This window comes from Rhineura floridana, chromosome 9 (genome assembly GCF_030035675.1).
Source record: "Rhineura floridana isolate rRhiFlo1 chromosome 9, rRhiFlo1.hap2, whole genome shotgun sequence".
NCBI classification, from domain to species: Eukaryota; Metazoa; Chordata; class Lepidosauria; order Squamata; family Rhineuridae; genus Rhineura; species Rhineura floridana.
In genome coordinates this window covers 69,727,927-69,740,377 of record NC_084488.1, presented here as the reverse complement: position 1 = coordinate 69,740,377, position 12,451 = coordinate 69,727,927, and the positions used below count along the sequence as shown (strand labels likewise).

General features: G+C 39.1%; 1 protein-coding gene across 4 annotated transcripts in view; it reads right to left on the bottom strand.

The window, feature by feature from the left end:
* Window positions 1-2,494: 2,494 nt before the first annotated feature.
* The window catches only part of CLGN (calmegin), a 39,156-nt gene continuing 29,199 nt past the window's right edge, over window positions 2,495-12,451 (bottom strand). For 3 of the 4 annotated variants that reach the window (XM_061584904.1, XM_061584905.1, XM_061584906.1), the window contains exons 11-15: window positions 10,311-10,526; window positions 7,713-7,832; window positions 7,336-7,465; window positions 4,547-4,674; window positions 2,495-3,326 (exon numbers count right to left, since the gene is read on the bottom strand). In XM_061584904.1, coding sequence (XP_061440888.1) covers window positions 3,246-3,326; window positions 4,547-4,674; window positions 7,336-7,465; window positions 7,713-7,832; window positions 10,311-10,526 — 675 coding nt within the window. In that variant the 3' untranslated portion in view covers window positions 2,495-3,245. The remainder of the gene's footprint in view (window positions 3,327-4,546; window positions 4,675-7,335; window positions 7,466-7,712; window positions 7,833-10,310; window positions 10,527-12,451) is intronic. The other variant, XM_061584907.1, reaches the window with a different exon arrangement.

The following is a 12,451-nucleotide window of genomic DNA, read 5'->3' as shown; positions in this document are numbered from 1 at the left end:
GGGGATGCTTGCTGTTGGAAATACTCACTGAACGTTCTCTGCCCTGATGGTTCCTAAAGGCCTCTAGTCTTTCATGAGGCTTCAGTGGGTTTCCCATCCAAATCCTTGATTTCAGTAATGCTGCAGCATCAGATACTTATCTGTGTGGGCTCAGTAAATGAGTATTCTTGCCATCTTGTCTAATGGAGAACAGGCTAGGTCTAAAGATGTGTACATTTGTGCCCCCTCTGAACAGAAATTTTGCAGCTTGTCACTAACCCACAGCTATCCCAGCATTTGGTGGGGTAGGCTCTAATGGGGAAGGGAAGTTGTTTCTTGGTAGTAATAGGCCTCAAGGGGTAGGCTAATGTAACATTTCAGGCACAGCAGGCCTTCGTGATACATGATTTGCTGAAGTCAGTGGGACAGGGCCGGAAAGTAGCAACTCACATGCAAGAGTTGATATTTAGATCTTTGGTTATGAACAGAATGTGCATATGCACATTCATCCGCAGAAGTCTGCAGTCCTGTCCTCCCTGAAATTAGGCTTGAATATAAGGCTTTTTTACAAGCCTAGTAGTTGCCCAGTGATTGCAGAAAACCTCTCCCCGCCCCGTTAGGCATGGAAAACAGCACTTTCCAAGCCTAATTATTGGCAATGGGGAGAGTGCACACCCCTTTGTTTCAGGTTGTGTGTGCGCCCAGGAGCTTCTCCAGTTTGCCAGTAGGCTCAGAAAGGTTGGTGACCTCTGATACAGACACATACATGGTTCTCTTATTCAGCAGCAGAACAATCCCTATGGCAGCCAAAAAACACACATGGGTAAGAACGGGAAACAATGGAATAGTTACTTAGAGCCCAGGATCAAGATAAGGAAGGGAATGTTTTAATGCACATTGGCCTTTCTAAATGCAGCATTTCCCAAGAGGAATACTGACAAACACAGCATTTCCATAGAAGCAAGTAAGCTTGTTTTCTTACATTTGCTGGCTGCTCCTACTTTTACATATAGGTTTGCTGGCTTTTGAAAAGCTTTTTGCTTTTGAAGTGACAGACAGCAGGCTTTCTGCACTGATTGGTGTTTCATAGTTCACATGTAAACCCCCATTTCCACCAGAATGCACTTTACTTGTCAGATGGACAATGCCTTACTTTTAAAAAATCAGTTATTTAAAGTATTTGCTTTTTTTTTTTTAAAGGTAAATACCAAGCTTTAAATAACTAAGTTAATATTAATTTGACTATAAGCATACCTGAATTTACAAGATCTGAACAGGGTGGTTCATGACAGATGCTCTTGGAAGTCACTGATTCATAGGTTCGCCATAAGTCGTAATCGACTTGAAGGCACATAACAAAGCATATTAGATCCTCTCTAAACTGAATAAATGCTTCTATTAGAACCACTGAATTAAAGTAGGCTTTTCCGTGTACATGAAAAACCAATATGATCTTCCCATGAATATTTATGTTCTACCCAGCAAACATAGGCATTTTATTTTCATATACTAAAGTATTTAGTTTTCAAACTAAAGCAGTTTATTTTCATTATTTTTTTCCTGTCAGTCATGGGCATTTCATTCTTGTTTTGCTCCTTTGAGTGAGCTGGTACACAATGGAGTGAAACAGAAAATAGCAACACTGGAACAAGATAACTGCCCAGTGTGCACACTCATTCTATACCCACTTGTCTAGGTGCAAGTCTCATTCAATTTGATGGGATTTATGTATAGGATTGTGCCACTATCCTCAAACTGTCAGAGGTGCCAATCATAAGAGACCCTGTATGGGAATATTTTAATGACATTCCCTCTAGTAAGTAAAAAAAAGGAAAGCATGCAAAATGTACACAATACAACTATTCTTACAAACTAGCAAGAATGGATGCTGCTCTATTTAGGTTTAGTGGTCACACCTGTACTACTGTTTAGGAAATACAATGGCAAACAGGATTTACATCAATCCACCCTGCAACTTGTCTGCATTAAAGTGCACAGCTAGCCTCTTCAAAAAATAGGAAAAAAGGAGCATGACAGAAAGAGTTAACAGGTACACCCCCCCCCATTTCAATACCTATTCACTGGCTAGTGTGTCAGGACCATCCTGTGAAAGCTAAAATGCAGCAATGTCACTCAAATAACTGAGGGATAAACTCTTAATAAAACTCATTACCAGCTACTCGGGTGATGAAGCTTGTCAACAGAGTAAGAGCATACAACCCATGATACCTGTTCAGTTATTCTTGTCCATTACATTACATCCAGTCGAAGGTTGTAGCATGTATACCTTAAAAATTTTCTGGGGGGAAAAAATCTTGTAATTGACAATCCTGGAGATGCATTAATGTCAAATATTTCTGGACCCTCTGCTTTGCAGATTCCACAAACCAGTTACATTTGTGGACTATACTGAACATAGAAACTTGCGTTCACAATACACATTTAGTAGTTTACCTATGATATGATTCCTTCCAATAATGCAGGGCTTAATAAGGTGTAACTTAAGCAGAACCGATTATATTAAATATTTTATTCAGGAGGCAATATACACTTAGCAAATATTTTGTAAATGGGTTATGCCATTCTGGCTTTAAACATGAAACTATAAAAATGTGAAAAATTATCCTGTACACCACTGTACTTGAATAGAGTTTACATTTTTGCATTTAAACGTAAAACATGCTGTTCTATTATGACGTGGTTTTCTGTAAAACAAAAACAGCAGCAACTGTTAACACATGCACTAACATGTGACAAACAAAGTTGACATTACAGTAAAAAAATAGTTGATGTAAAAAATTGCCAAAACAGTTACTGCATTCAGCTCAGCACAGAGTTGGCCGTCATCTCTTCTATCAAGGCATCCAAGTGGGTGTTGGAACTACTGTGTATTCCTTTTAATCTAAAGTATAATTTGCGCTAAAGCTGGAAAATCCAATTTACATGAGCTTTAAAAAGGGTAGTATTTTGAAGCCAAAATTATTTCCGAACAAAATTTATTCAAAAGAATATTTACAATATATCAGACATATCACCATTTTAAAAAATTCTATGAAGTAAAGAAAACAGGCAACTTCACAAGTAGGAGCATTTCTTCACAATAAAGGAAAAATCTGACAAGATTAAGAGGGTCTGTAAAATGGAAACAAGCCTAAATTGAGTTCAGTCTTTTAGTTTAAGACTCAACAATTTGCATGCTGTTAGGCAAGCAAAAACAGCATGCCTGTGTTCTGTAACCTTGAACTGTCAATACTAGCTGGAAAAAGTTAGTCCTTTCGTACTCTTCTTTTACGCACTGATTTTGCTGGCCCATCACCAGACCCTGTGCTTTCATCTGCTTCTTTCATCTGCAGGTAGGGGAAAAGATGCAAACAGTTTTTCAAAAGAGGACATGATTTATATTCTGTACCCAAACTATTATCTAAATGTTGAGGCCTAAATGTAATCAGAGTTAAGCAAGTTTAAAGACACTAATTTCAGTGGCTGACAGGGTGGTTAACTGTTTGGATTTAGGCCCATGTTTGCTTTCAAAGTATTCTTTTTTGGCTTTAATGATTTTTCTCTCTTATGATAAAATGGGAATACAATCTTGCACTTATGGTTACAATTTCTTCTGGTTTGGGTTGCATTCAACTAGGTCTTACTCAGAGTAGATCCAATGAACCTAAATTAGTTATGTCTATTAATTTCAATGAGTCTACTCTGAGTAGGACTAGCATGAATTCCACCCTAAGGCTTGTACTCCTAAACCTCAATTTCTTGAATGCAACCAGGAAAACTGGAGGGGACCGCTATACCTTCCAAACTCAATACTATGTATTTGCATGAAACCCTTTACATACTGACTTATCTGCTGAGGAACCCCCATACAACTGCCATAGAATACTTCCACACACATTTCTTGTGAGGTTAGCTAGGGATGCTGAGATTTATGCTTGAAGCCAGTGCCCTAACCCAATTTCCATCTTGTAGAATATGCAGAGTAAAAGTATAAGATGGTGGCCTCGGAATAAGACCAATAGCAAATTGCCTTTATTAAATTTTTTGCTAAATTACTGGACTATGAGAATTATACAAAAACTGAGCAAAACAATTTTGGTGGCTTAAATATAAAGGAAAAAACCCCAATTTCAGCATGCAAGTGACAACTAAGATCTCACAAGTCAGAACAATTTGATCCTCCACTGTATTAAATGTTATTTTATGTTTATTTTGACAATTTATATACTTCTTAATACAGGCATTCTTAAGTGATACTCAGTGATGTTACAAAAGTTACACAAAAGAAAAAATCAGTAAAATTAACCAAAACATCAGAAAAGCATACTTAAGATGTCTGCTGAAATAAATAAAGAAGTCTTCACCAAGCAACTGAAATTCAATGGGGGGAGGGGGGGCTGTGATCTCAGTCGGGATAAGAGTTCTACAGAATTGGAGATATTATGTCCTATATTAGTACCATGGGCAAAAGTTGCCATTATACCCCTTGTTTTGACATAGCTGCAACATTTCACATTCCTGTTAGATCATGTTTGTAGATTAAACATTGAGTTTTTAGAAAACTTACCTCATCTTCTTCTGAGCCAGATTTATTTGATTTATTAACTTCTTCCTCCAGACTTCCTTTACCACCTTCATTTTCTTCCTCATAATCTTCATCCTCTTCGCCACCTTCATCTTCACCACCTTCGTATTCTAAGAGATAAGTTAGTCATTAGATTTTGCTCTCTAAAGGCTAAAATACAGCAAGAGCATGCAAGAACTGATTGGTTGGATAAACCCTTAACAATAAGAAGAACCCTCAGTTCCTGTAATGGTGAAGCACAGCAACAATGGAGCTGCAGTTATGGATCCATAATGGGCAAGTTATGGGAATAGATCAATGTGAATTTTTTATCACGCTTTATCTTTACCAGAACCCAGGTAAAACGCTGAGTTTCAATTACAAATATATCTTCAGATTATGAATGTTATTTCATAACACTAACAGAAATCACATTTTAAAAAGCAACAAAACCTTTTTGGGCATCATCCAATATTAGTCATACTCAGAGTAGACCCACTGAAACAGACTAAATTTTAATGGGTTTACTCCGGGTATGAATAATGTTGGATAGCACCCTTTAATTTGTAGTAAACATTTAAGGAGAAATCTTTGTACATTCCTGTTGTGAGCTGAAGATGACTGCAATTCTCTCAAGTTACTCCTGCTAAGTTTTTACTACATCCACCCTCATCACCCTTCCCATCTATGGCAAGTGATAAAAAGTTTTTCTAACCATCATTTGATACAGTAAAAGGAAAGTGTAACTCCAAAATACATACCAGCTCAACTTCTCAATTTGCACATACAACGTATTAGTAATTCCTACATAAAGCTTATAATGTGATCCAATTATAAAAAGGAGAACAGAAGACAGACCAAATAATAGTCATTTTCCAGGAGTGTATCCCCCATTTCCTACTCCAGGTTTCTAGCACCATGATCTGCACAGCCACAGTTCCATACGTGGAACTGCAAGAAGATCACAGGAAAGCAAAAGAAGAACTTTTGATGTTCTGTTTAAATCACTCCTTTAGGAGCAGGGTTTCGTTGGTTCAGAACCAGAGGTACCTATAATCCACCAGACATTCTTCACTGGAAGAACCCATAGATGTTGGGAAATATTAGTGAGAGTTACTAAGCTGAACATCAAAAATTATTTTCTGCTGAGGATTTTATTGTTGGCAGCATTGGGCATTTTTTTTAAATGGGAAGTCAGGGTACAAATTTAACAAACAGACATGAAAGGCACTTTGAAAAGTTGGCCCCAATTTCCACCAGGCACCCCCATGTCACAATCCAAGCCATTTGAGGTTCTCCCAACCCTTACAGTTGGGGGGTGACACTAAAAAGGAAATCCCCATTGCACAAGTGGACTTACATTAATATTTCTTGGATTTGAGCCCTTAAAATGTTTATGGATAGCTCTTTGGTCAAAGCATCCACACAGTCAAAATGAGATAAACACAGAAACTAATGTGTTCATCACCTCTGGAGAATGGGAGAATTCATTCATTGGCTCAGAAGTACTGAGAGCAAGGAACAACCTCTTTCAATCTGATCAAATGTTTACTTTTCTTTTTGCACTTGGGGAAGGAGGAAATAGGAGAAAAGACACCCCATATTGACTGAACCAGAACTATTTTGAACCAGTCAAAGCCACCCTCTGCCCAGAATGGGGTAGTTGTTTCATAGATATCAGGTGCAAGCAGACAATATTAGATTCAAGAGAAGTTTGGAAGAAAGCTCCCAATCAATGTAACTAAAATCCTTCAAATATGTGTGAGAGCAACCCTATTTAAGAAAGCCATCTCCAAGCTCTGATCCCAGTTACTCTTCTTTCCTGCTACCCCCTAAACAATCCTATCTTGTTTCATTATGAACTTCTCTTCATAAGGTAGATAAAAGTCAGGACAGACAATAGTCCTGTGTTTCACACTATCAAGAACAAGTAATAAAAATAAGATAAACTAGGCAAAATAGGTGCAGCAAGGACCAGAAACTAGGCAAAATAGATCTTTATGCAGCAAGGCCCAGAAGTGACAAAGAGTGTAAGTGATCAATATGTTTTATTTCCTTTTTCTTCCCACAACATTAAAGATGTAAGGACATAGTTCAATAGTGGGAAACCTGTGCCTTCCAGATGTTGATGGGACTACAACTCCCATCAGACCCAGCTTGCAAGGCCAATGGTCAAGGACAGTGGGAGCTGCACTCCAGCAGTATCCAGATAGCCAGAGGTTCCCTACTCCAATGTAGTTGACATTATATGCAATTTTGGTTTAATATTGATATGACAAATTGCTCTTAAGAGAATGAGCTACCACCCTGCAATTCCTAAGTAAGCCAAAAATAGTGACATCCAAATATTTTAGAAATAGGGGCCTTACTGATGACAGAAGGAAATATTTAAGTCAAAGCTAAAATACTCAGAAACACACTGCAACATCTTCTCCCACAACTCCAGCTATTATAAAATGAGTTAACATATTCTTCCATCAGAGCCAAGAGCATATGGAAATAAGTTGTGTCATATGATTAGAGAGAAAAGGGATATCCATCAAAGAGTCTGGAATGCAGGAAAGAACCAACTAAGAAAGGCTAACGGACTGAGAGTCAGATACCAGGCACAACTGCACCATTATGATCTGGCTGAAACAAAAATATACTTACTTCAAGTGCTGTAAAGTAAATAATTCAGGCAGCAAAAAAAATGCTATGGACATCTATTATTTAGCTAGTTTTTTCATTTAACTATGATTTTTCTGGATAGGTCACCACAGCTTTTAGTGAGCAGAGCTTAAAGCCCTTACCATCTTCACCAGCATTTTCATTTGATTTTTCTAAGTCTTCATTCTTTCTGTGTACCTCTTGTTCTAGTCCTCCTTTTGTAAGTGGCTTGGCTAAATCAGTTTTTTTGTAGTCCATATCGTCATCTATTTTCTAAAACAGAAGGACAATCAAGCAAAAAGCTGATACATAGCCCCTCTCCGCCCTCACTCTCTCTCTCTCTCTCTCTCTCTCTCTCACACACACACACACACACACACACACACACAGAGAGAAAGAGAGTCTGTCTGTCAACTTTTCATTTCCCCTCCCACTGATTTTTAGAGGGAAAAAAATTTGGACAGAGAATCAAGCATTCCACACTAAAGAAAGTGAGAATATCAGATGAGTTCTCATGTACCTTGGATGGCCAGCAGAACAAAATGCCCAATCCGATAGGTAGTGCTAAAGTCAAGATGTAAATAATCCAAAGCCATGGACGTTCTTCTGCAGCAGTCACCAACTGACTAAACATACCAGGCTGAACAGGTGAGAGGAAAACACACATTTACAGAAGTTAAATTTTTTTGCTACAAGGCATTTTTAGTTAACACCTTTGAGATTTGAAGGACAACAATATGCACAGTAAGTACTATAACACTTTTTAGCAAAAATGTCAATATAAGACAAACATCTAAACAGCCATTTACAAGAGCCTACTATCTATATTATGCTGCCTTATGTCAGGCCACTGAAGCTCTGCCTTGCTCTAGACATTTTGGCTTTAAAAGTCTTGAACTGACAAAATCCCACCCTTTTCTGCAAAAGCGCAAGAAAGGAACAGACTTGCTAAATACCAGCCACCGAGTTTGCACTACTATGGTAAAAACTGCAAAATAATGAAAAGCAAATAGTCTTGAGTAACTGCACTGCTCCAAGACCTTTACTGAGAAAAATGTAAATGTACTGCCTTCAAGTTGACTCCGACGTATGGCGACCCTATAAATAGAGTTTTCATGAGGCTGAGAGGCAGTGACTGGCCCAAGATCACCCAGTGAGATTCATGGCTGTGTGGGGATTTGAACCATGGTGCCATAAAACATACAATAGCACATATACACACAATATGAAGTAATACAGCAGACTATATTTGGATCTTTCCCACAGCTGAATGCATTTTGAGAACATGCTTGCACAATGTTTCTTCCTGAAGAAAACTCAGTGCGTATTAGAGACAGGACATCTACCTCCAAATGAAGATTGAGCTTTCTTTGTTCACAGATGACACGGCTAACCCTTATAAACAGAACAGGATATAGCCCAGAGAATGCTTGTTCTGTTAAATGAATCAAAAAAGAGCTAACAGGGAACACCATCCAAAGCAGAAAGCAAAGCATGTGAGCAGGGTTCTAGGACTGGCATATTATTATTATTATTTACATTTATATCCCACCCTTCCTCCCAGGAGGCCAGGGTGACCTTCACAGTTCTGTGTCTTGTGCACTTTTAGAAATTACTTGGGGCTTTATTAATTCTCACACAACAGTAATCAGTAAATTAAACCACAAAACATTCAGATTAAGTGCTAAGCCATGACATCAACAAGTTTAAGTTAATTGTGACTCAAGTTTTAAATTCCTTTTTTATTTTTGCCTGTATAAAAATCTGTTAAGTGTTGACTGGACCCCTTTAAAGGTCTAGCTGGAAATAAAGATAACAACTTTGCAAATTATTTTAACAGAAAAAAATGCCTAGATGAGATACTGGGCTCATAATAAGTTGGGTGGGGAATCTGTGACCCTCCAGATGTTGGAACTACAATTCCCATCATTCCTGACCACTGGCCATCCTGGTTGGACCACAATAGCATCTGGAGGATCATACATTAGTCATACCCTGCAGCAAATAATAGAAAGGGGTCAAATGTCTCCCCTTCCTCAAGACCCTATTAAAATATGAAATACTGCAAATTTGATAATGCAACACTCTCATAATGCAAAGTCAACCTGGAGCAGAATTAACCATCTCAGGTAAAGTTTGCACCTGGGGTCTAACGGATCCCTGCAGTCTTGTAGTGTCTTTTTTTTTAGTGCCATAGGAAAAACAGAAACAATTTACTTTCAGTGGTCTTAAAGTGGCATAACCACATAAATTTATGATATAGGCAAGATGCTAAGGTTGTTCCTAACCTATTTTGAGAAGTTCCTAGCAATATAATGGACACCAGTTACTTTTGGAAGTTTCACTTTCCATTAATTTCAGTAGGAGTAAATCTGACCACTAATACTTTAGTTGAGAGCCAGTGTGGTGTAGTGCTTAGGGTGTTAGACCACAACCTGGGAGACCAGGGTTTAAGAACATAAGAAGAGCCTGCTGGATCAGGCCAGTGGCCCATCTAGTCCAGCATCCTGTTCTCACAGTGGCCAACCAGGTGCCTGGGGGAAGCCCGCAAGCAGGACCCAAGCGCAAGAACACTCTCCCCTCCTGAGGCTTCTTGCAACTGGTCTTCAGAAGCATGCTGCCTCTTGACTAGGGTGGCAGAGCACAGCCATCATGGCTAGTAGCCATTGATAGCCCTGTCCTCCATGAATCCCTACACAGCCATGAAGCTCACTGGGTGACCTTGGGCCAGTCACTGCCCCTCAGCCTCAGAGGAATGCAATGGTAAACTGCCTCTGAATAGTGTTTACCATGAAAACTGTATCCATAGGGTTGCCGTAAGTCAGAATCAACTTGAAGGCAGTCATTTCCATTTTTCCATTTCAATACTTTAGTTAGCAAGTTAAAAAAAATTAATAAACGAAAAAGGAGAGTAAGAGATGAAACACATCAGGACAACTGAACCCATGAACTGTTGAGAAGTTCATGGAGTATTAAGTGATTCAGATTTGTTAAAAAAGATTTGCAAACGTTCTAAACAGGTGCCAGGGTCTGGAGTTCACCATTAGCATAGGAGCGTTAAGAAAGTTTCTTACAACAGTATGTATTTTGGGCACAACAAAATATAGTAAATCCTTACTTCATTAGCACTTGCTACCAATTTTTTAAAACCCCAGCCATCTGCTGCCCATCGATCAGCAACTTCCTTTTCTGAACAGATGATGAAGTTATCAAAGTAGATATCAGATGTCATAGACCAAAGCTCTAAGCCAATAGCACCAACAGCAGTCATCTGAAAAGGATGAGGATCTTCAAAATAATCAGGATTAGGGATTTTTTGTGGACTCCATATCCCCTGTAAGAAAAAAACTCTGCCACATTAAAGATGGACATTTAATATTAAATATCCTAGCAAGGCAGGTTGACTTAGTAGTTCTGAAAAATAATGTATTTTCTTAAAGATACCACTCTTCTCTGTTAAAAACAGGAACACAATTAAAAGATTGTGACCCTCTAAGAAGTGCATAGGGCACTGCAACACCATCCCAGCTTCCACTGATGGTTTCCATCACCACCTGTAACCCAACAATTTATGATACAGAAAGACTTTCCAGGATACCTAAAAAACCCCAAAACCAATCAAGTCTGATAAATAAACCTCATTTATACATATCCAGCAAAATTATGCAAGAGGAAAAGAATGAATTATTTTATCAGTGCACATCTTATTCTGTCATACACACTAAGTACTAGAGACTTTAGGGTGCCCTTGCACCCTAACTTCAAACTCCAAACTTCCTTTGGAGTTGAACCTCCTAACTCTGTGATTGACAGGTTGATGGCCCTACCTATCTGTAAAAGTTGCCTGCAGGGGAAGGGAAGTTTTGGATCTGGCCTGCCAGCAGGCTCCATTTCCTCACCCCTGGACTAGAGCTCACGAAGTTCTTTAGTGCACCATGTTGGCTGATGGCATTGTGAGAGCAATAAAAATCTGCCTATTTGGATCTTTTGCCCTGGGGCACACAGAATGTGTTAACAATGTTATACTCTAGAATGTCTTCAATGGCAGTGGACATCAGGTGACCAGGTTTTGCCTAAACCAAAAACAGCTAATTGTAGGGGTTTCCAAAGCTCTGTGCTTGTCCCTTTGGCCCAGCTGTGTCTTTACCTGCCCTACACCTGTCATATATGATGTCAGAGTGTAGCTCAGCTAAAACAGCCTTGTGGGCTTAATTAGGGCCAGAGGTTTCCCACCCCTGCAATAGTCAGAACTTGGACTATGTCAAATAGCAGTACTTCTACCTAAATGACCGTTTAATTTAAAGATTTCCACTTAAAAGTTTCAGCTTGGATCCAGACTCACAGCGCAATCCTGATATGTTTACTTAGATGATAGTCACATTGTGTTTCACAGGACTTTCTTCCAAGCAAATCTATACTGAATTGCAGTCTAATTTAGTTGCACTTAAATCCTATTGAAATCAATATGAAAAGCTTGTAATGCCTTTACTATGGATTTCAATAGAAATTAACTGCAATTAACAGTCCTAGTCCGATCCTTAGTGTAAAAAGTAACTACACATCAGTGTTGCTGTGTTTCCTGAAAAAGGTCATGCTACAAAATACATGACCCTCCATGGCGCATCATGACCCTCCGTGGCGCAGAGTGGTAAGTGGCGGTAATGCAGCCGAAGCTCTGCTCATGGCCGGAGTTCGATTCCAACAGAAGGAGGAAGTCGAATCTCCTGTAAAAGGGGTCAAGGTCCACTCAGCCTTCCATCCATCCGTGGTCGGTAAAATGAGTACCAGGCATACGCTGGTGGGTAAAGAAAGGCCAGGGAAGGAACTGGCAATCCCACCCCATATATACGGTCTGCCTAGTAAATGCCACAAGACATCACCCTAAGAGTCAGAAACAACTCGCACTATAAGTGCGGGGACACCTGTACCTTTTTACAAAATACATATACGTAAAAATGTACAAAATGACAGCACATATTTTTGTCATATCTATCATCATATATTAGGGGAGTACGTTGGATTTGGATGAATCCTGGGCCCAAACGGAAGGATCTGGGGTTTATCAAAGTTGAAGCGGGATCTGTAGAAGGTGGCAGGGACCCTGAAGCAGTCTATAGTGCCTTGGTGATTCAGATGTTAAAGAAATCCTTCAGACAAGCATATGCTAAAAGTAAAAGTAATGTCTCTAAGCCATACAAGAATGAGGTGATGGGGGAAGAGGGAGAGGGCACAAGGAGAGGAGAGTTATGACTAAAAGGT